We start from the raw sequence: 25,053 nt of genomic DNA on the forward strand, positions 1-25,053 counted from the left end.
CTCCTCCTCTCTCCAGTTCAACAGGCTGCTCCTCCTCTCTCCAGTTCAACAGGCTGCTCCTCCTCTCTCCAGTTCAACAGGCTGCTCCTCTCTCCAGTTCAACAGGCTGCTCCTCTCTCCAGTTCAACAGGCTCCTCCTCTCTCCAGTTCAACAGGCTGCTCCTCTCTCCAGTTCAACAGGCTCCTCCTCTCTCCAGTTCAACAGGCTGCTCCTCCTCTCTCCAGTTCAACAGGCTGCTCCTCCTCTCTCCAGTTCAACAGGCTCCTCCTCTCTCCAGTTCAACAGGCTCCTCCTCCTCTCTCCAGTTCAACAGGCTCCTCCTCTCTCCAGTTCAACAGGCTCCTCCTCTCTCCAGTTCAACAGGCTCCTCCTCCTCTCTCCAGTTCAACAGGCTCCTCCTCCTCTCTCCAGTTCAACAGGCTGCTCCTCCTCTCTCCAGTTCAACAGGCTGCTCCTCCTCTCTCCAGTTCAACAGGCTGCTCCTCTCTCCAGTTCAACAGGCTGCTCCTCTCTCCAGTTCAACAGGCTCCTCCTCTCTCCAGTTCAACAGGCTGCTCCTCTCTCCAGTTCAACAGGCTCCTCCTCTCTCCAGTTCAACAGGCTGCTCCTCCTCTCTCCAGTTCAACAGGCTGCTCCTCCTCTCTCCAGTTCAACAGGCTCCTCCTCTCTCCAGTTCAACAGGCTCCTCCTCTCTCCAGTTCAACAGGCTCCTCCTCCTCTCTCCAGTTCAACAGGCTCCTCCTCCTCTCTCCAGTTCAACAGGCTGCTCCTCCTCTCTCCAGTTCAACAGGCTGCTCCACCTCTCTCCAGTTCAACAGGCTGCTCCTCCTCTCTCCAGTTCAACAGGCTCCTCCTCCTCTCTCCAGTTCAACAGGCTGCTCCTCCTCTCTCCAGTTCAACAGGCTGCTCCTCCTCTCTCCAGTTTAACAGGCTGCTCCTCCTCTCTCCGGTTCAACAGGCTCCTCCTCTCTCCAGTTCAACAGGTGATTGATTGTTGCTCAGTGAAGTCCGATAGAGCTTTGATAGGTCAGAGGTCATTAAAGGGGCGGTAGCAGGACGTGATGTCACGGGAAGTGAAGTCACTCCCAGCCGTTGTCCTTGATCATGTGAGTCAGCTCAATGATGAACTTCCCCTCTTTATACTTCTGGCTGCTCTCAAACGCATGTTCCTGGAGGAGAGAAGACAACAACAGCATGACGTTTAGCAGACACTCCATACAGTCAGACAACAACCTCTACAACTCTTAACACAGCCATGTACAGATTACCGCCAAAATAAAGGAAACGCGAGAGTAAACGAGGGATACGAAGTATAACGAAAGCTGGTGCTTCCACACAGGTGTGGTTCGTGAGTTAATTAAGCAATTAAAACATCCCATCATGCTTTGGGAGGGTCCTGTATAAAAACGCCCAGCTGCCCATTATGTTGTCTACCGTGGATCGGAGAAGAGATCTCAGTGACGGATCTCAAAGGAGCACAGGGGGAGGTTTAAAGGGTGTCTCAGTCGCCAGATTGTGGAGCGACGCCTGACATTCAACATTTCGTTGTAAGGCAACACAGAGACTCAACCACTAGAGATGTGGGATAGTTGTTCATTTCTCTTCGACTTCTATGCTCGAACAAGTCTGAATAATCATTTTAACTGGACGAAGTGGGTTGATTGTTGTGTGCGACACTGTTACTAGTGCTGTACGTTGGGTTTGGTTTGAGCGGTATGTACAGTTAGGTGGCTTACGTATTTCCAGCCCAGAGTGGTTTTACAGTTTTCACAGTAGATGTCAGCGACGGCATGTAAACCTGTCAGGAGAACCCTCTCCTCGGCCGGCCCACAGCCCACGTTAACACTGAGGGAGAGGGTTAAAGTTACTTTTAAAATTACTTTTTAAACAGACAATTGTACTTCTGGCTTTGCAACTTTTCAGCTGAGCCCAATGAGTTATTACAGCTTACTTACACAGAGTTGAAGAGGTAGGCTCTTCCCTGGCTGCCTTGGAATGACTGGAACAGAAAGAGAAAAGAATCCCTGAGGATAGACTGAGGCCCGAAAACACACCATACGTCTGTAAACACACCACACACCTGTAAACATACCATACACCTGTAAACACACTGTAAACACACCATACGTCTGTAAACACACCATACATCTGTAAACACACCATACGTCTGTAAACACACCATACGTCTGTAAACACACCATACATCTGTAAACACACCATACACCTGTAAACACACTGTAAACACACCATACACCTGTAAACACACCATACACCTGTAAACACACTGTAAACACACCATACACCTGTAAACACACCATACACCTGTAAACACACCATACATCTGTAAACACACTGTAAACACACCATACACCTGTAAACACACCATACATCTGTAAACACACTGTAAACACACCATACACCTGTAAACACACCATACACCTGTAAACACACTGTAAACACACCATACGTCTGTAAACACACCATACACCTGTAAACACACCATACACCTGTAAACACACCATACATCTGTAAACATAGTGTAAACACACCATACACCTGTAAACACACCATACACCTGTAAACACACTGTAAACACACCATACACCTGTAAACACACCATACACCTGTAAACACACCATACATCTGTAAACACACTGTAAACACACCATACACCTGTAAACACACTGTAAACACACCATACACCTGTAAACACACCATACACCTGTAAACACACTGTAAACACACCATACACCTGTAAACACACCATACACCTGTAAACACACTGTAAACACACCATACATCTGTAAACACACCATACGTCTGTAAACACACTGTAAACACACCATACACCTGTAAACACACTGTAAACACACCATAGACCTGTAAACACACTGTAAACACACCATACACCTGTAAACACACCATACATCTGTAAACACACCATACATCTGTAAACACACTGTAAACACACCACACATCTGTAAACACACCATACATCTGTAAACACACTGTAAACACACCATACACCTGTAAACACACTGTAAACACACCATACATCTGTAAACGCACCATACACCTGTAAACACACTGTAAACACACCATACATCTGTAAACGCACCATACATCTGTGAACACACTGTAAACACACCATACACCTGTAAACACACTGTAAACACACCACACACCTGTAAACACACTGTAAACACACCATACATCTGTAAACACACCATACATCTGTAAACACACTGTAAACACACCACACACCTGTAAACACACTGTAAACACACCATACATCTGTAAACAAACCATACATCTGTAAACACACCATACGTCTGTAAACACACCATACGTCTGTAAACACACCATACACCTGTAAACACACCATACACCTGTAAACACACCATACGTCTGTAAACACACCATACATCTGTAAACACACCATACATCTGTAAACACACCATACATCTGTAAACACATCTGTAAACACACCATACATCTGTAAACACACCATACATAGTTCAAGATGCAGAGAGGAAAAACTGTAATAAAAGAAACCAACTCCAGCACACTGCTATTGTTCTGGTGTTTGTGGATCTCAAACTGACGTCATCCTAGAGTGCTGCTGAATACTGAATGTTCTCTTACAAAAAAAGATGGCAGTTTTAAAAGTGCAATCGACTATATTATTTTGGACGCAGTATTTGCAGCATCCTGAGCTCCGTTTACTGCACTCCGTGGCAGCCCACTAACAAGGGCAGCACCCCCCTCTCCTTCTTCGTGGCCGACGTGAGTAAAACATTTAAACGTGTTAATCCTCGCAAGGCTGCTGGCCCAGACGGCATCCCCGGCCGCGTCCTCAGAGCATACGCAGACCAACTGACTGGAGTGTTTACGGACATATTGAATCTCTCCCTATCCCAGTCTGCTGTCCCACATGCTTCAAGATGGCCACCATTGTTCTTGTACCCAAGAAAGCGAAGGTAACTGAACTAAATGACTATCACCCCATAGCACTCACTTCTGTCATCATGAAGTGCTTGAGAGACAAGTCAAGGATCATATCACATCCACTTTACCGGCCACCCTAGACCCACTTCACTTTACCACCCCAACAGGTCCACAGATGATACAATCGTCATCACACTGCCCTATCCCATCTGGACAAGAGGAATACCTATGTAACAGTGCTGTTCATACAGCTCAGCATTCAACAACCTCCGAGCTCATCATCAAGCTGGAGACCCTGGTTTTCTCAACCCGAGCCACTGCCTGTTCACCCTGCTATCATCCAGAAGGCGAGGTCAGTACAGGTGCATCAAAGCTGGGACAGAGAGACTGAAAAACAGCTTCTATCTCCAGGACATCAGACTGTTAAACAGCTTCTATCTCCAGACCATCAGACTGATAAACAGCTTCTATCTCCAGGCCATCAGACTGATAAACAGCTTCTATCTCCAGGCCATCAGACTGTTAAACAGCTTCTATCTCCAGACCATCAGACTGATAAACAGCTTCTATCTCCAGGCCATCAGACTGAAAAACAGCTTCTATCTCAAGGCCATCAGACTGTTAAACAGCTTCTATCTCCAGGCCATCAGACTGATAAACAGCTTCTATCTCCAGGCCATCAGACTGTTAAACAGCTTCTATCTCCAGACCATCAGACTGATAAACAGCTTCTATCTCCAGACCATCAGACTGTTAAACAGCTTCTATCTCCAGGCCATCAGACTGATAAACAGCTTCTATCTCCAGGCCATCAGACTGATAAACAGCTTCTATCTCCAGACCATCAGACTGATAAACAGCTTCTATCTCCAGGCCATCAGACTGAAAAACAGCTTCTATCTCAAGGCCATCAGACTGATAAACAGCTTCTATCTCCAGGCCATCAGACTGTTAAACAGCTTCTATCTCCAGACCATCAGACTGATAAACAGCTTCTATCTCCAGGCCATCAGACTGATAAACAGCTTCTATCTCCAGACCATCAGACTGATAAACAGCTTCTATCTCAAGGCCATCAGACTGATAAACAGCTTCTATCTCCAGGCCATCAGACTGTTAAACAGCTTCTATCTCCAGGCCATCAGACTGATAAACAGCTTCTATCTCCAGACCATCAGACTGATAAACAGCTTCTATCTCCAGACCATCAGACTGATAAACAGCTTCTATCTCCAGGCCATCAGACTGTTAAACAGCTTCTATCTCCAGGCCATCAGACTGAAAAACAGCTTCTATCTCCAGACCATCAGACTGTTAAACAGCTTCTATCTCCAGGCCATCAGACTGATAAACAGCTTCTATCTCCAGGCCATCAGACTGAAAAACAGCTTCTATCTCCAGACCATCAGACTGAAAAACAGCTTCTATCTCCAGACCATCAGACTGTTAAACAGCCATCACTAACACAGAGAGGCTGCTGCCTACATTGAGACCCAATCACTGGCCACTTTAATAAATCGATCACTAGTCGCTTTAAACAATGCCACTTTAATAATGTTGACATATCTTACATTACTCATATCATATGTATATACTGTATTTTATACCATCTATTGCACCTTGCCTATGCCGCTCAGCCATCGCTCATCCATATATTTATATGTACATATTCTCATTCACCCCTTTAGATGTGTGTGTATTAGGTAGTTGTTGGGGGAATGTTCGATTACGTGTTAGATATTACTGCACTGTCGGAACTAGAAGCGCAAGCATTTCGCTACACTCGCATTAACACCTGCTAACCATGTGTATGTGACTGTCACGTCCTGACCCTTGTTAGATGTCATTTTCTATAGTAGAGTAGGTCAGGGCGTGACAGGGGGTGTTTTGGGTGGTTTTCTATTTCTATGTTTAAGTTCTAGTTTTTCTATTTCTATGTTATTGTTTTTTGGGTTGCCTCTAATTGGAGATCATATTTAAGTAGGGGTTTTTCTTCCTGGGTTTTGTGGGTGATTATTTGTGAGTAGTGTTTGTTCTCCTCTGCGTCACGGTTTGTTGTTTTTTGTCTATTCAGTTATTTTTATGTATTGCATGAGTTCCACAGAGTAAATAAAATGTGGAACTATCAACACACTGGTCCCCTTTATATGACGCCCGTGACAGTGACCAATAACATTACATTTGATTTGATTTGGTGTCAGGTTTCCTCCAGATGTGACGCTTGGCATTCAGGCCAAAGACTTCAATCTTGATTTGATCAGACCAGAGAATCTTGTTTCTCATGGTCTGAGAGTCCTTTTGGTGACTTTTGGCAAACTCCAAGTGGGCTGTCATGTGCCTTTTACTGAGGAGTGGCTTCCGTCTGGCCACTATCCTGAAAGCCTGATTGGTGGAGTGCTGCAGAGATGGTTGTCCTTCTGGAAGGTTCTCCCATCTCCACAGAGGAACTCTGGAGCTCTGTCAGAGTGACCATTTGGTTCTTGGTCACATCCCTGACCAAGGCCCTTCTCCCCCGATTGCTCAGTTTGGCCGGGCGGGCCAGCTCTAGGAAGAGTCTTGGTGGTTCCAAACTTCTTCCATTTAAGAATGATGGAGGCCACTGTGTTCTTGGGGACCTTCAACGCTGCAAAAATGTTTTGGTACCCTTCTCCAGATCTGTGCCCCGACACAATCCTGTCTCGGAGCTCTACGGACAATTCCTTCGAACACATGACTTGGTTTATACTTTGACATGCACTGTCAACTGTGGGACCCTTATATAGACAGGTGTGTGCCTTTCCAAATCATGTCCAATCAATTGAATTTACCACGGGTGGTTTCCAAGTTGTAGAAACATCTCAAGGAAGATCAATGGAAACAGGATGCACCTGAGCTCAATTTCGAACCTCATAGCGAAGGGTCTGAATACTCATGTAATTAAGGTATTTCTGTTTTGTATTTTTATTAAATTTGCACGAAAAAAAAAAGTATTCTAAAAACATGTTTTCGCTTTGTCATTATGGGGGATTGTGTGGATTGGCCAGCGGCACGTTACTGCAGACACGGTAATCTGAGGCATCTGATTGGCCAGCGGTACGTTACTGCAGACACGGTAATCTGAGCCATCTGATTGGCCAGCGGTACGTTACTGCAGACATGGTAATCTGAGCCATCTGATTGGCCAGCGGCACGTTACTGCAGACATGGTAATCTGAGCCATCTGATTGGCCAGCGGCACGTTACTGCAGACATGGTAATCTGAGCCATCTGATTGGCCAGCGGCACGTTACTGCAGACACGGTAATCTGAGCCATCTGATTGGCCAGCGGCACGTTACTGCAGACATGGTAATCTGAGCCATCTGATTGGCCAGCGGTACGTTACTGCAGACACGGTAATCTGAGCCATCTGATTGGCCAGCGGCACGTTACTGCAGACACGGTAATCTGAGGCATCTGATTGGCCTTAGTGCACTTGATTTGATCTATGGGCCCAACGGGAAGGCAGAGTTTGTGCCTTCAGACACATTACATGGTTCAAAATGGCAACAGTTTGCCTGCCTGGCGTGCAGGGCAGGTGAATCAGGTGCACCTACCATCAACAGCCCTAGACGAATAAGCAAAACATAGGAATGCAAGACTTTATCATTGGCTTTTAAACAGAGATGTTTGGAGATCGATTAGGAATGCCTTGGAGATGGACCAGTCGATCGCGATCGACCAGGTGGTGAGCACTTCTCTAGACAGTTAAATCTCGTGCTTCTCTCTGTGGGTTGATATTTCTGCTTGGCAGTAACGGGTCGCTGCGGCGCAGTTTAGCGGAAACGCTGCATCTGAAATGTCTGAGCAACAACAGATAAAGTTGTTAAATTCCCTGTGGTCCATAAATCCTCCTCTTGAAGTCATTCATTCCTCTGAGTTTTGGCAAGAGTTCATCCATGAACTCAGTAATAGGTGGCCAGGGCCCTGTGAAGAGGGGGAACTAGGAGTGTCTGGAGAGAAGTGGGCATGGTGGGAAGAGGAGGGGAAAAGGACAAGGAGATTACAATATAAACCTGCTGACTACGACACGACTACAATATAAACCTGCTGACTACGACACGATTACAATATAAACCTGCTGACTACGACACGATTACAATATAAACCTGCTGACTACGACACACGACTACAATATAAACCTGCTGACTACGACACGATTACAATATAAACCTGCTGACTACGACACGACTACAATATAAACCTGATGACTACGACACGATTACAATATAAACCTGCTGACTACGACACGACTACAATATAAACCTGCTGACTACGACACGACTACAATATAAACCTGCTGACTACGACACGATTACAATATAAACCTGCTGACTACGACACGACTACAATATAAACCTGCTGACTACGACACGATTACAATATAAACCTGCTGACTACGACACGACTACAATATAAACCTGCTGACTACGACACGACTACAATATAAACCTGCTGACTACGACACGACTACAATATAAACCTGCTGACTACGACACGATTACAATATAAACCTGCTGACTACGACACGATTACAATATAAACCTGCTGACTACGACACGATTACAATATAAACCTGCTGACTACGACACGACGACAATATAAACCTGCTGACTACGAGACGATTACAATATAAACCTGCTGACTACGACACGATTACAATATAAACCTGCTGACTACGACACGATTACAATATAAACCTGCTGACTACGACACGATTACAATATAAACCTGCTGACTACGACACGATTACAATATAAACCTGCTGACTACGACACACGACTACAATATAAACCTGCTGACTACGACACGATTACAATATAAACCTGCTGACTACGACACGATTACAATATAAACCTGCTGACTACGACACGACTACAATATAAACCTGCTGACTACGACACGATTACAATATAAACCTGCTGACTACGACACGACTACAATATAAACCTGCTGACTACGACACGACTACAATATAAACCTGCTGACTACGACACGATTACAATATAAACCTGCTGACTACGACACACGACTACAATATAAACCTGCTGACTACGACACACGATTACAATATAAACCTGCTGACTACGACACGATTACAATATAAACCTGCTGACTACGACACGATTACAATATAAACCTGCTGACTACGACACGATTACAATATAAACCTGCTGACTACGACACACGACTACAATATAAACCTGCTGACTACGACACGATTACAATATAAACCTGCTGACTACGACACGATTACAATATGAACCTGCTGACTACGACACACGACTACAATATACACCTGCTGACTACGACACGACTACAATATAAACCTGCTGACTACGACACGATTACAATATAAACCTGCTGACTACGACACGATTACAATATGAACCTGCTGACTACGACACGATTACAATATGAACCTGCTGACTACGACACGATTACAATATAAACCTGCTGACTACGACACGACTACAATATAAACCTGCTGACTACGACACGATTACAATATAAACCTGCTGACTACGACACGACTACAATATAAACCTGCTGACTACGACACGATTACAATATAAACCTGCTGACTACGACACGATTACAATATAAACCTGCTGACTACGACACGATTACAATATAAACCTGCTGACTACGACACACGACTACAATATAAACCTGCTGACTACGACACGATTACAATATAAACCTGCTGACTACGACACACGACTACAATATAAACCTGCTGACTACGACACGATTACAATATAAACCTGCTGACTACGACACGACTACAATATAAACCTGCTGACTACGACACGATTACAATATAAACCTGCTGACTACGACACCGATTACAATATAAACCTGCTGACTACGACACGATTACAATATAAACCTGCTGACTACGACACACGACTACAATATAAACCTGCTGACTACGACACGATTACAATATAAACCTGCTGACTACGACACGATTACAATATAAACCTGCTGACTACGACACGATTACAATATAAACCTGCTGACTACGACACGATTACTATATAAACCTGCTGACTACGACACGACTACAATATAAACCTGCTGACTACGACACGATTACAATATAAACCTGCTGACTACGACACGATTACAATATAAACCTGCTGACTACGACACGATTACAATATAAACCTGCTGACTACGACACCGACGACAATATAAACCTGCTGACTACGAGACGATTACAATATAAACCTGCTGACTACGACACGATTACAATATAAACCTGCTGACTACGACACGATTACAATATAAACCTGCTGACTACGACACACGATTACAATATAAACCTGCTGACTACGACACACGACTACAATATAAACCTGCTGACTACGACACACGATTACAATATAAACCTGCTGACTACGACACGATTACAATATAAACCTGCTGACTACGACACACGACTACAATATAAACCTGCTGACTACGACACGATTACAATATAAACCTGCTGACTACGACACACGACTACAATATAAACCTGCTGACTACGACACGATTACAATATAAACCTGCTGACTACGACACGACTACAATATAAACCTGCTGACTACGACACACGACTACAATATAAACCTGCTGACTACGACACACGATTACAATATAAACCTGCTGACTACGACACGACTACAATATAAACCTGCTGACTACGACACGATTACAATATAAACCTGCTGACTACGACACGATTACAATATAAACCTGCTGACTACGACACGACTACAATATAAACCTGCTGACTACGACACGATTACAATATAAACCTGCTGACTACGACACGACTACAATATAAACCTGCTGACTACGACACGATTACAATATAAACCTGCTGACTACGACACGACTACAATATAAACCTGCTGACTACGACACGATTACAATATAAACCTGCTGACTACGACACACGACTACAATATAAACCTGCTGACTACGACACACGATTACAATATAAACCTGCTGACTACGACACGATTACAATATAAACCTGCTGACTACGACACGATTACAATATAAACCTGCTGACTACGACACGATTACAATATAAACCTGCTGACTACGACACGACTACAATATAAACCTGCTGACTACGACACGATTACAATATAAACCTGCTGACTACGACACGACTACAATATAAACCTGCTGACTACGACACGATTACAATATAAACCTGCTGACTACGACACGATTACAATATAAACCTGCTGACTACGACACGATTACAATATAAACCTGCTGACTACGACACACGACTACAATATAAACCTGCTGACTACGACACACGATTACAATATAAACCTGCTGACTACGACACGATTACAATATAAACCTGCTGACTACGACACGATTACAATATAAACCTGCTGACTACGACACGATTACAATACAAACCTGCTGACTACAACACACGATTACAATATAAACCTGCTGACTACGACACGACTACAATATAAACCTGCTGACTACGACACGACTACAATATAAACCTGCTGACTACGACACGACTACAATATAAACCTGCTGACTACGACACGACTACAATATAAACCTGCTGACTACGACACACGATTACAATATAAACCTGCTGACTACGACACACGACTACAATATAAACCTGCTGACTACGACACGATTACAATATAAACCTGCTGACCACGACACGATTACAATATAAACCTGCTGACTACGACACGATTACAATATAAACCTGCTGACTACGACACGATTACAATATAAACCTGCTGACTACGACACGATTACAATATAAACCTGATGACTACGACACGACTACAATATAAACCTGCTGACTACGACACGACTACAATATAAACCTGCTGACTACGACACGATTACAATATAAACCTGCTGACTACGACACGATTACAATATAAACCTGCTGACTACGACACACGACTACAATATAAACCTGCTGACTACGACACACGACTACAATATAAACCTGCTGACTACGACACGATTACAATATAAACCTGCTGACTACGACACGATTACAATATAAACCTGCTGACTACGACACGATTACAATATAAACCTGCTGACTACGACACGACTACAATATAAACCTGCTGATTACGACACGACTACAATATAAACCTGCTGACTACGACACACGATTACAATATAAACCTGCTGACTACGACACACGACTACAATATAAACCTGCTGACTACGACACACGACTACAATATAAACCTGCTGACTACGACACGATTACAATATAAACCTGCTGACTACGACACGATTACAATATAAACCTGCTGACTACGACACGATTACAATATAAACCTGCTGACTACGACACGACTACAATATAAACCTGCTGATTACGACACGACTACAATATAAACCTGCTGACTACGACACACGACTACAATATAAACCTGCTGACTACGACACGATTACAATATAAACCTGCTGACTACGACACGACTACAATATAAACCTGCTGACTACGACACGATTACAATATAAACCTGCTAACTACGACACGATTACAATATAAACCTGCTGACTACGACACACGATTACAATATAAACCTGCTGACTACGACACACGATTACAATATAAACCTGCTGACTACGACACACGATTACAATATAAACCTGCTGACTACGACACACGATTACAATATAAACCTGCTGACTACGACACACGATTACAATATAAACCTGCTGACTACGACACGATTACAATATAAACCTGCTGACTACGACACACGACTACAATATAAACCTGCTGACTACGACACGACTACAATATAAACCTGCTGACTACGACACGATCACCTGGGCCAGCCACTCTTAAATATCACCTGGGCCAGCCAGTCTTAAATATCACCTGGGCCAGCAGCTCTTAAATATCACCTGGGCCAGCCACTCTTAAATATCACCTGGGCCAGCCACTCTTAAATATCACCTGGGCCAGCCGCTCTTAAATATCACCTGGGCCAGCAGCTCTTAAATATAACCTGGGCCAGCCAGTCTTAAATATCACCTGGGCCAGCCAGTCTTAAATATCACCTGGGCCAGCCAGTCTTAAATATCACCTGGGCCAGCAGCTCTTAAATATCACCTGGGCCAGCCACTCTTAAATATCACCTGGGCCAGCCACTCTTAAATATCACCTGGGCCAGCCACTCTTAAATATCACCTGGGCCAGCCCCTCTTAAATAACACCTGGCCAGCCCCTCTTAAATATCACCTGGGCCAGCAGCTCTTAAATATCACCTGGGCCAGCCACTCTAAATATCACCTGGGCCAGCAGCTCTCAAATATCACCTGGGCCAGCCACTCTTAAATATCACCTGGGCCAGCCACTCTAAATATCACCTGGGCCAGCCACTCTTAAATATCACCTGGGCCGGCCACTCTTAAATATCACCTGGGCCGGCCACTCTTAAATATCACCTGGGCCGGCCACTCTTAAATATCACCTGGGCCGGCCACTCTTAAATATCACCTGGGCCGGCCACTCTTAAATATCACCTGGGCCAGCCACTCTTAAATATCACCTGGGCCAGCCACTCTTAAATATCACCTGGGCCAGCCACTCTTAAATATCACCTGGGCCAGCCACTCTTAAATATCACCTGGGCCAGCCACTCTAAATATCACCTGGGCCAGCCACTCTTAAATATCACCTGGGCCAGCCACTCTTAAATATCACCTGGGCCAGCCCCTCTTAAATATCACCTGGGCCAGCCACTCTTAAATATCACCTGGGCCAGCCACTCTTAAATATCACCTGGGCCAGCCACTCTTAAATATCACCTGGGCCAGCCACTCTTAAATATCACCTGGGCCAGCCACTCTTAAATATCACCTGGGCCAGCAACTCTTAAATATCACCTGGACCAGCACAGGCACAACACATACTGACTAACGCACCAATCGGTGCCCCCCACGTTCTAAATGTGCTGACGTTGAGATATAAATGGAAAATCCAAAGCCACTAACAGAATGCAGCTGTAGTGTTTGTGTTTAAAGATGAGTTTGTCATGGTTGGCCAGGTGTGCCCGACAGTGTGTGTGTGTGTGTGTGTGTGTGTGTGTGTGTGTGTGTGTGTGTGTGTGTGTGTGTGTGGATGTGTTTAACAATTCTTGTGGGAACCAGAAGTCCCCATAAGAGTAGTTAACGAACTAAATTTGACCAACTGGGGACATTTTGTTGGTCCCCACAAGGTTAAATGTTATTTCTAAGGGTTTAGGGTTAAGGTTAGAATTAGGTTAAGGGTTAGGAGCTTGGGTTAGTTTTAGGGTTAGGTTGAAGGTTAGGTTTTTGTGTTAAGGTTAGGGTTAAGATTTGGGTTAAGTTAAGAGTATGGGTTTTGGGGTTAGAGAAAATAGGATTTTTTTGAATGGGACTGAATTGTGTGTCCCCACAAGGTTAGCTGTACAAGACTGTGTGTTTGTCTGTGCCTACCTTAGAGATGAGTTCGTCGTGATTGGCCAGGTGTGCCCGACAGTGTATACAGCTGTAGGTGCGATGGCACGAGGGCAGGTAGGCCTGGAACGTCTTCGACTTGGTCATCTTCACCATGTCACATGGGCGGCGCTCTGGGCTGCGATTGGCTACTGTGTCGGGGCTGCGGCGTCCGGGCTAGCGACGGACGAGGAGCAGCTCTGCTGAACTTTCTGACAGAAGCAGCACTGGAAGATGCAAGCAAAAGCCGTCGTTGTTGAGGAGTGGGTGTGTGGCTGTTAGGCTCCACACGGCAACCATGAGAAAACTACGCCTGGGGAGGAGGACGAGAAAAAGGGTTCGTGTGCTGCATCAAAATACATCAAGTTAATTGATCAGAGAAGGAATGATTAGTGATCAGTTGGAACCCTGATCTGATGACTTAGGGGGTGGCCAGACGTAGCCTAGAGGTCAGAGGTTAGATTGGTTGCTAGCCCTGAGGGTCAGCAGTTTGAATAGAGAGGTTGCCGCTACTATATTGTTCTTGTGCTGTTACTATGTGGTTCCAAGAGTTTCCAGAAATGCTGGTTGGTGGACTCTCTTATTTCCTGCTTATTCCCTCGTAATCTTCCAACCAGGATGTCTGGAAAACTAAGGAATTTGGGTTAAGTTACTAGAATTTGGGTTAAGTTACTGGAATTTTGCCACCCTACCCCTCAATCATGAACACTGAGTGTACAAATCATTAGGAACACCTTCCTAATATTTAGTCAGTGCATGGACTCTTCAAGGTGTTGAAAGCGTTCCACAGGGATGCTGGCCCATGTTGACTCCAATGATTCCCCACAGTTGTGTCAAGTTGGCTTGATGTCCTTTGGGTGGTGGACCATTCTTGATTCACATGGGAAACTGTTGAGCGTGAAAAACCCAGCAGCTTTGCAGTTCTTCACACACTCAAACCAGTACGCCTGGCACCTACTCTCATACCCCGTTCAAAGGCATATAAATACTTTGTCTTGCCTGTTCACCATCAATGGCACACATACACAATCCGTGTCTCAATTGTCTCAAGACTTAAAAATCCTTCTTTAACCTCTCTCCTCAATAAGTGATCATAGATTTATACCTGGATTCACCTGGTCAGTCTATGTCATGGAAAAAAAGCTGTTTTGTATAAAAAAAACTAAAATATATCAAGATAAAAAGTTCTACCCGATGACATCATCAGAAGTTAAAACATTATGAGATTCTCTTTGGGGAGCAAGAAAATACCATCCTTTGGGCTTGAAACTCGTTGCAGGTTTTTTGAAAAATCACTGTTTTAAACGTTTAATCCTGTGATGTCACAGAGATGTTTTTGGGACCTTCCTTCTCTTTTTAACCACAGATCATAGAAATGTGCTGTTTTCACATGTTGACACTGGTTTGGTGCTGGATATGAGTTATTTTTTCATTTATTTTACCTTTATTTAACTAGGCAAGTCAGTTAAGAACAAATTCTTATTTTACAATGACAGCCTAGGAACAGTGGGTTAACTGCCTTGTTCAGGGGCAGAACGACAGATTTCTACCTTGTCAGCTCGGGGATTCGATCTTGCATTCTTCTCTGCAGATCCTCTCAAGCTCTGTCAGGTTGGATGGGGAGCGTCACTTCACAGCTATTTTCACGTCTCTCCAGAGATGTTAGATCGGGTTCAAGTCCGGGCTCTGGCTGGGCCACTCTAGGACATTCAGAGACTTGTCCCGAAGCCACTCCTGTGTTGTCTTGGCTGTGTGCTTAGGGTCGTTGTCCTGTTGGAAGGTGAACCTTGGCCCCAGTCTGAGGTCCTGAGCTCTCTGGAGCAGGTTTTCATCAAGGATCTCTCTGTACTTTGCTCTGTTCATCTTTCCCTCAATCCTGACTACTCTCCCAGTCCCTGCCGCTGAAAAACATCCCCACAGCATGATGCTGCCACCACCATGCTTCACCGTAGGGATGGTGAAAGGTTTCCTCCAGACGTGACGCTTGACATTCAGGCCAAAGAGTTCAATCTTGGTTTCATCAGACTAGAGAATCTTGTTTCTCATCGTCTGAGAGTCTTTAGGTGCCTTTTGGCAAACTCCAAGCTGGCTGTCATGTGCCTTTTACTGAGGAGTGGCTTCCGTCTGTCACTCTATCATAAAGGTCTGATTGGTGGAGTGCTGTAGAGATGGTTGTCCTTCTGGAAGGTTCTCCCATCTCCATAGAGGAACTCTGGAGTTCTGTCAGAGTGACCATCAGTTCTTGGTCACCTCCCTGACCAAGGCCCTTCTCCCCTGATTGCTCAGTTTGGCCGGGCGGCCAGCTCTAGGAAGAGTCTTGGTGGTTCCAAACGTCTTCCATTTAAGAATGATGGAGGCCACTGTGTTCTTGGGGACCTTCAATGCTGCAGAAATGTTTTGGTACCCTTCTCCAGATCTGTGCCCCGACACAATCCTGTCTCAGAGCTCTACGTACAATTATTTCTACCTCGTGGCTTTTTGCTCTGACATGCACTGTCAACTGTGGGACCTTGTATAGACAGGTGTGTGCCTTTCCAAATCATGTCCAATCAATTGAATTTACCACAGCTGGACTCCAAGTTGTAGAAACATCTCAAGGATGATCAATGGAAACAAGGATGCACCTGAGCTCAATTTTGAGTCTCACAGCAAAGGGTCTGAATAGTTTTTATGACATTTTTTTGCCTAGATTTCTGAAAACCTCATTATGGGGTTTTGTAAAGTCCATGTTATTACCTCTTTATTCTGCTGTAATATAAAGTCCATGTTATTACCTCTTTATCCTGCTGTAATATAAAGTCCATGTTATTACCTCTTTATCAGTGCTGTAATGTAAAGTCCATGTTATTACCTCTTTATTCTGCTGTAATGTAAAGTCCATGTTATTACCTCTTTATCAGTGCTGTAATATAAAGTCCATGTTATTACCTCTTTATCCTGCTGTAATGTAAAGTCAAATCAAATCAAATGTATTTATATAGCCCTTCTTACATCAGCTGATATCTCAAAGTGCTGTACAGAAACCCAGCCTAAAACCCCAAACAGCAAGCAATGCAGGTGTAGAAGCACGGTGGCTAGGAAAAACTCCCTAGAAAGGCCAAAACCTAGGAAGAAACCTAGAGAGGAACCAGGCTATGAGGGGTGGCCAGTCCTGTTCTGGCTGTGCCGGGTGGAGATTATAACAGAACATGGCCAAGATGTTCAAATGTTCATAGATGACCAGCATGGTCAAATAATAATAATCACAGTTGTCGAGGGTGCAACAAGTCAGCACCTCAAGAGAAAATGTCAGTTGGCTTTTCATAGCCGATCATTGAGAGTATCTCTACCGCTCCTACTGTCTCTAGAGAGTTGAAAACAGCAGGTCTGGGACAGGTAGCACGTCCGGTGAACAGGTCAGGGTTCCATAGCCGCAGCTAGAACAGTTGAAACTGGAGCAGCAGCATGGCCAGGTGGACTGGGGACAGCAAGGAGTCATCATGTCAGGTAGTCCTGAGGCATGGTCCTAGGGCTCAGGTCCTCCGAGAGAGAGAAAGAAAGAAAAGAGAGAAAGAGAGAATTAGAGAGAGCATATTTAAATTCACACAGGACACCGGATAAGACAGGAGAAATACTCCAGATATAACAGACTGACCCTAGCCCCCCGACACATAAACTACTGCAGCATAAATACTGGAGGCTGAGACAGGAGGGATCAGAAGACACTGTGGCCCCATCCGATGATACCCCCGGACAGGGCCAAACAGGAAGTATATAACCCCACCCACTTTGCCAAAGCACAGCCCCCACACCACTAGAGGGATATCTTCAACCACCAACTTACCATCCTGAGACAAGGCCGAGTATAGCCCACAAAGATCTCCGCCACGGCACAACCCAAGGGGGGGCGCCAACCCAGACAGGAAGACCACGTCCGTAACTCAACCCACTCAAGTGACGCACCCCTCCTAGGGACAGCATGAAAGAGCACCAATAAGCCAGTGACTCAGCCCCTGTAATAGGGTTAGAGGCAGAGAATCCCAGTGGAGAGAGGGGAACCGGCCAGGCAGAGACAGCAAGGGCGGTTCGTTGCTCCAGTGCCTTTCCGTTCACCTTCACACTCCTGGGCCAGACTACACTCAATCATAGGACCTACTGAAGAGATGAGTCTTCAATATAGACTTAAAGGTTGAGACCGAGTCTGCATCTCTCACATGGGTAGGCAGACTATTCCATAAAAATGGAGCTCTATAGGAGAAAGCCCTGCCTCCAGCTGTTTGCTTAGAAATTCTAGGGACAGTAAGGAGGCCTGCGTCTTGTGACCGTAGCGTACGTGTAGGTATGTACGGCAGGACCAAATCGGAAAGATAGGTTAGGGTTAGGGTTAGGGTTAGCCCATGTAATGCTTTGTAGGTTAGCAGTAAAACCTTGAAATCAGCCCTTGCCTTAACAGGAAGCCAATGTAGGGAGGCTAGCACTGGAGTAATATGATTAAATTGTTTGGTTCTAGTCAGGATTCTAGCAGCCGTATTTAGCACTAACTGAAGTTTATTTAGTGCTTCATCCGGGTAGCTGGAAAGTAGAGCATTGCAGTAGTCCAACCTAGAAGTGACAAAAGCATGGATACATTTTTCTGCATCATTTGTGGACAGAAAGTTTCTGATTTTTGCAATGTTACGTAGATGGAAAAAAGCTGCCCTTGAAACAGTCTTGATATGTTCTTCAAAAGAGAGATCAGGGTCCAGAGTAACGCCGAGGTCCTTCACAGTTTAATTTGAGACGACTGTACAACCATCAAGATTAATTGTCAGATTCAACAGAAGATCTCTTTGTTTCTTGGGACCTAGAACAAGCATCTCCGTTTTGTCAGAGTTTAAAAGTAGAACGTTTGCAGCCATCCACTTCCTTATGTCTGAAACACAGGCTTCTAGCGAGGACAATTTGGGGGCTTCACCATGTTTCATTGAAATGTACAGCTGTGTGTCATCCGCATAGCAGTGAAATTTAACATTATGTTTTCGAATGACATCACCAAGAGGTAAAATATATAGTGAAAACAATAGTGGTCCTAAAACGGAACCTTGAGGAACACCAAAATGTACAGTTGATTTGTCAGAGGACAAACCATTCACAGAGACAAACTGATATCTTTCCCACAGATAAGATCTAAACCAGGCCAGAACTTGTCCGTGTAGACCAATTTGGGTTTTCAATCTCTCCAAAAGAATGTGGTGATCGATGGTATCAAAAGCAGCACTAAGATCTAGGAGCACGAGGACAGATGCAGAGCCTCGGTCTGCCTTTAAAAGGTCATTTACCACCTTCACAAGTGCAGTCTCAGTGCTATGATGGGGTCTAAAACCAGACTGAAGCATTTCGTATACATTGTTTGTCTTCAGGAAGGCAGTGAGTTGCTGCGCAACAGCTTTTTCAATTTTTTTTGAGAGGAATGGAAGATTCGATATAGGCCGATAGTTTTTTATATTTTCTGGGTCAAGGTTTGGCTTTTTCAAGAGAGGCTTTATTACTGCCACTTTAAGTGAGTTTGGTTCACATCCGGTGGATAGAGAGCTGTTTATTATGTTCAACATAGGAGGGCCAAGCACAGGAAGCAGCTCTTTCAGTAGTTTAGTTGGAATAGGGTCCAGTATGCAGCTTGAAGGTTTAGAGGCCATGATTATTTGTATCATTGTGTCAAGAGATATAGTACTAAAACACTTTAGTGTCTCTCTTGATCCTAGGTCCTGGCAGAGTTGTGCAGACTCAGGACAACAGAGCTTTTGAGGAATACCCAGATTTAAAGAGGAGTCTGTAATTTGCTTTCTAATGATCATGATCTTTTCCTCAAAGAAGTCCATGTTATTACCTCTTTATCCCGCTGTAATGCAAAGTCCATGTTATTATCTCTTTATCCTGCTGTAATGCAAAGTCCATGTTATTACCTATTTATCCTATGCTATAACGTAAAAGTCCATGTTATTACCTCTTTATCCCACTGTAATGTAAAGTCCATGTTACTACCTCTTAGTCCCACTGTAATGTAAAGTCCATGTTACTACCTCTTAATCCCGCTGTAATGTAAAGTCCATGTTATTACCTCTTAATCCCGCTGTAATGTAAAGTCCATGTTATTACCTATTTATCCCGCTGTAATGTAAAGTCCATGTTATTACCTCTTAGTCCCACTGTAATGTAAAGTCCATGTTATTACCTCTTTATCCCACTGTAATGTAAAGTCCATGTTATTACCTCTTTATCCTGCTGTAATGTAAAGTCCATGTTATTACCTCTTAGTCCCACTGTAATGTAAAGTCCATGTTATTACCTCTTTATCCTGCTGTAATGTAAAGTCCATGTTATTACCTCTTTATCCCGCTGTAATGTAAAGTCCATGTTATTACCTCTTTATCCTGCTGTAATGTAAAGTCCATGTTATTACCTCTTAATCCTGCTGTAATGTAAAGTCCATGTTATTACCTCTTTATCCCGCTGTAATGTAAAGTCCATGCTATTACCTCTTAATCCTATGCTATAACGTAGAAGTCCATGTTATTACCTCTTTATCCCGTGATGTAATGTAAAGTCCTTCCAAGTTGAAAAGGCTACACTGCACCTAGGAACAGAGAGGGGAAGTCTCAGAGAATGGATGCACTACTTGGCTATGTCTCAAACGGCATCCTATTCCCTGTGTAGAACACTACTCTTCACCTGGGCTACAGGGCTCGGGTCAAAACAAGTGCATTACATAGGGAATAGGATGCCGTTTTCAACACAAGGTCAGGGCACTGTGGAGGGAGCAGACTGACCAGCAGCCAATCAGGAAGACAAACAGACTGACCAGCAGCCAATGAGAAGGACAAACAGACTGACCACTAGGTAATCAGGAAGACAGACTGACCACTAGCTAATCAGGAAGACAGACTGACCAGCAGCCAATCAGGAAGACAGACTGACCAGCAGCCAATCAGGAAGACAGACTGACCAGCAGCCAATCAGGAAGACAGACTGACCAGCAGCCAATCAGGAAGACAGACTGACCAGCAGCCAATCAGGAAGACAAACAGACTGACCACTAGGTAATCAGGAAGACAAACAGACTGACCAGCAGCCAATCAGGAAGACACGGGTAGAGTCTGTTTTTTTGTGGCAGCGTACACTTATGTCCACATCACCGCCTTGTGTAGTGGACATCCACTAGGGGGAGACAGAGTAGCTAACCAAGCAACAGGAGCCTTGTGTAGTGGATATCCACTAGGGGGAGACAGAGTAGACAACCAAGCAACAGGAGCCTTGTGTAGTGTATATCCACTAGGGGGAGACAGAGTAGACAACCAAGCAAGAGAGGCCTTGTGTAGTGTATAACCACTAGGGGGAGACAGAGTAGACAACCAAGCAAGAGAGGCCTTGTGTAGTGTATAACCACTAGGGGGGAGACAGAGTAGACAACCAAGCAAGAGAGGCCTTGTGTAGTGTATAACCACTAGGGGGAGACAGAGTAGACAACCAAGCAAGAGAGGCCTTGTGTAGTGTATAACCACTAGGGGGAGACAGAGTAGACAACCAAGCAAGAGAGGCCTTGTGTAGTGTATAACCACTAGGGGGAGACAGAGTAGACAACCAAGCAAGAGGAGCCTTGTGTAGTGGATATCCACTAGGGGGAGACAGAGTAGACAACCAAGCAAGAGAGGCCTTGTGTAGTGTATAACCACTAGGGGGAGACAGAGTAGACAACCAAGCAAGAGAGGCCTTGTGTAGTGTATAACCACTAGGGGGAGACAGAGTAGACAACCAAGCAAGAGAGGCCTTGTGTAGTGTATAACCACTAGGGGGAGACAGAGTAGACAACCAAGCAAGAGAGGCCTTGTGTAGTGTATAACCACTAGGGGGAGACAGAGTAGACAACCAAGCAAGAGAGGCCTTGTGTAGTGTATAACCACTAGGGGGAGACAGAGTAGACAACCAAGCAAGAGAGGCCTTGTGTAGTGTATAACCACTAGGGGGAGACAGAGTAGACAACCAAGCAAGAGAGGCCTTGTGTAGTGTATAACCACTAGGGGGAGACAGAGTAGACAACCAAGCAAGAGGAGCCTTGTGTAGTGGATATCCACTAGGGGGAGACAGAGTAGCTAACCAAGCAAGAGAGGCCTTGTGTAGTGTATATCCACTAGGGGGAGACAGAGTAGCTAACCAAGCAACAGGAGCCTTGTGTAGTGTATAACCACTAGGGGGAGACAGAGTAGACAACCAAGCAAGAGAGGCCTTGTGTAGTGGATATCCACTAGGGGGAGACAGAGTAGATAACTAAGCAAGAGGAGCCTTGTGTAGTGGATATCCACTAGGGGGAGACAGAGTAGCAGCGTACACCGCCTTGTGTAGTGGACATCCACTAGGGGGAGACAGAGTAGCTAACCAAGCAAGAGGAGCCTTGTGTAGTGGATATCCACTAGGGGGAGACAGAGTAGACAACCAAGCAAGAGGGGCCTTGTGTAGTGTATATCCACTAGGGGGAGACAGAGTAGACAACCAAGCAACAGGAGCCTTGTGTAGTGGATATCCACTAGGGGGAGACAGAGTAGCTAACCAAGCAAGAGGGGCCTTGTGTAGTGGATATCCACTAGGGGGAGACAGAGTAGCTAACCAAGCAACAGGAGCCTTGTGTAGTGTATAACCACTAGGGGGAGACAGAGTAGACAACCAAGCAAGAGAGGCCTTGTGTAGTGGATATCCACTAGGGGGAGACAGAGTAGCAGCGTACACCGCCTTGTGTAGTGGACATCCACTAGGGGGAGACAGAGTAGCTAACCAAGCAAGAGGGGCCTTGTGTAGTGGATATCCACTAGGGGGAGACAGAGTAGCTAACCAAGCAAGAGGGGCCTTGTGTAGTGGATATCCACTAGGGGGAGACAGAGTAGCTAACCAAGCAAGAGGGGCCTTGTGTAGTGGATATCCACTAGGGGGAGACAGAGTAGCTAACCAAGCAACAGGAGCCTTGTGTAGTGTATAACCACTAGGGGGAGACAGAGTAGACAACCAAGCAAGAGAGGCCTTGTGTAGTGTATAACCACTAGGGGGAGACAGAGTAGCTAACCAAGCAACAGGAGCCTTGTGTAGTGGATATCCACTAGGGGGAGACAGAGTAGCTAACCAAGCAACAGGAGCCTTGTGTAGTGTATAACCACTAGGGGGAGACAGAGTAGACAACCAAGCAAGAGAGGCCTTGTGTAGTGTATAACCACTAGGGGGAGACAGAGTAGACAACCAAGCAAGAGAGGCCTTGTGTAGTGTATAACCACTAGGGGGAGACAGAGTAGACAACCAAGCAAGAGAGGCCTTGTGTAGTGTATAACCACTAGGGGGAGACAGAGTAGACAACCAAGCAAGAGGGACCCAGGCACTCTTTTTGACTCGAGCAAGCGACGAAATTTGAACTTCCAGATCCGGTGTTATATGCCTGTTTACAAATACTAGCTAGCTAGCTACATGTCTGGCTAATCTGGTGTTCAATGCTTTAAGACACTACTTTTCCCCCACAGAAGCAGACGCAAACAAGTCTCTCTAAGACAGCAGTATAGTAATAACAGTGTAGTAGCAGTGTAGTAGCAGCAGTGTAGTAATAACAGTGTAGTAGCAGTATAGTAATAACAGTGTAGTAGCAGTATAGTAGTAGCAGTGTAGTAGTAGCAGTGTAGTAGCAGTGTAGCAGTAGCAGTGTAGCAGTAGCAGTGTAGTAGTAGCAGTGTAGTAGTAGCAGTGTAGTAGTAGCAGTGTAGCAGTAGCAGTGTAGCAGTAGCAGTGTAGCAGTAGCAGTGTAGTAGCAGTGTAGTAGTAGCAGTGTAGCAGTAGCAGTGTAGTAGTAGCAGTGTAGCAGTAGCAGTGTAGTAGTAGCAGTGTAGTAGTAGCAGTGTAGTAGTAGCAGTGTAGTAGTAGCAGTGTAGTAGTAGCAGTGTAGCAGTAGCAGTGTAGTAGTAGCAGTGTAGTAGTAGCAGTGTAGCAGTAGCAGTGTAGTAGTAGCAGTGTAGTAGCAGCAGTGTAGTAGTAGCAGTGTAGTAGTAGCAGTGTAGTAGTAGCAGTGTAGTAGTAGCAGTGTAGCAGTAGCAGTGTAGCAGTAGCAGTGTAGCAGTAGCAGTGTAGCAGTAGCAGTGTAGTAGCAGTGTAGTAGTAGCAGTGTAGTAGTAGCAGTGTAGCAGTAGCAGTGTAGTAGTAGCAGTGTAGCAGTAGCAGTGTAGTAGTAGCAGTGTAGTAGCAGCAGTGTAGTAGTAGCAGTGTAGTAGTAGCAGTGTACTAGTAGCAGTGTACTAGTAGCAGTGTAGCAGTAGCAGTGTACTAGTAGCAGTGTAGTAGTAGCAGTACAGTAGTAGCAGTGTAGTAGTAGCAGTGTAGTAGCAGTGTAGCAGTAGCAGTGTAGTAGTAGCAGTGTAGTAGTAGCAGTGTACTAGTAGCAGTACAGTAGTAGCAGTGTAGCAGTAGCAGTGTAGTAGTAGCAGTGTAGCAGTAGCAGTGTAGCAGTAGCAGTGTAGTAGTAGCAGTGTAGCAGTAGCAGTGTAGTAGTAGCAGTGTAGCAGTAGCAGTGTAGTAGCAGCAGTGTAGTAGTAGCAGTGTAGTAGTAGCAGTGTAGTAGTA

At 44.9% G+C, this 25,053-nt stretch overlaps 1 protein-coding gene across 1 annotated transcript in view; it reads right to left on the minus strand.

The window, feature by feature from the left end:
• Nucleotides 1-880: 880 nt before the first annotated feature.
• Nucleotides 881-25,053, minus strand: part of LOC106586007 (protein yippee-like 1) — a 34,368-nt gene continuing 10,195 nt past the window's right edge. Inside the window, exons 2-5 of the mRNA XM_014172783.2 lie at nt 14,455-14,767; nt 1,957-2,000; nt 1,738-1,846; nt 881-1,170 (exon numbers count right to left, since the gene is read on the minus strand). Of these exons, the coding sequence (XP_014028258.1) occupies nt 1,081-1,170; nt 1,738-1,846; nt 1,957-2,000; nt 14,455-14,571 (360 nt within the window). The 5' untranslated portion in view covers nt 14,572-14,767 and the 3' untranslated portion in view covers nt 881-1,080. The remainder of the gene's footprint in view (nt 1,171-1,737; nt 1,847-1,956; nt 2,001-14,454; nt 14,768-25,053) is intronic.

This window comes from Salmo salar, chromosome ssa24 (genome assembly GCF_905237065.1).
Source record: "Salmo salar chromosome ssa24, Ssal_v3.1, whole genome shotgun sequence".
Classification (NCBI taxonomy): Eukaryota; Metazoa; Chordata; class Actinopteri; order Salmoniformes; family Salmonidae; genus Salmo; species Salmo salar.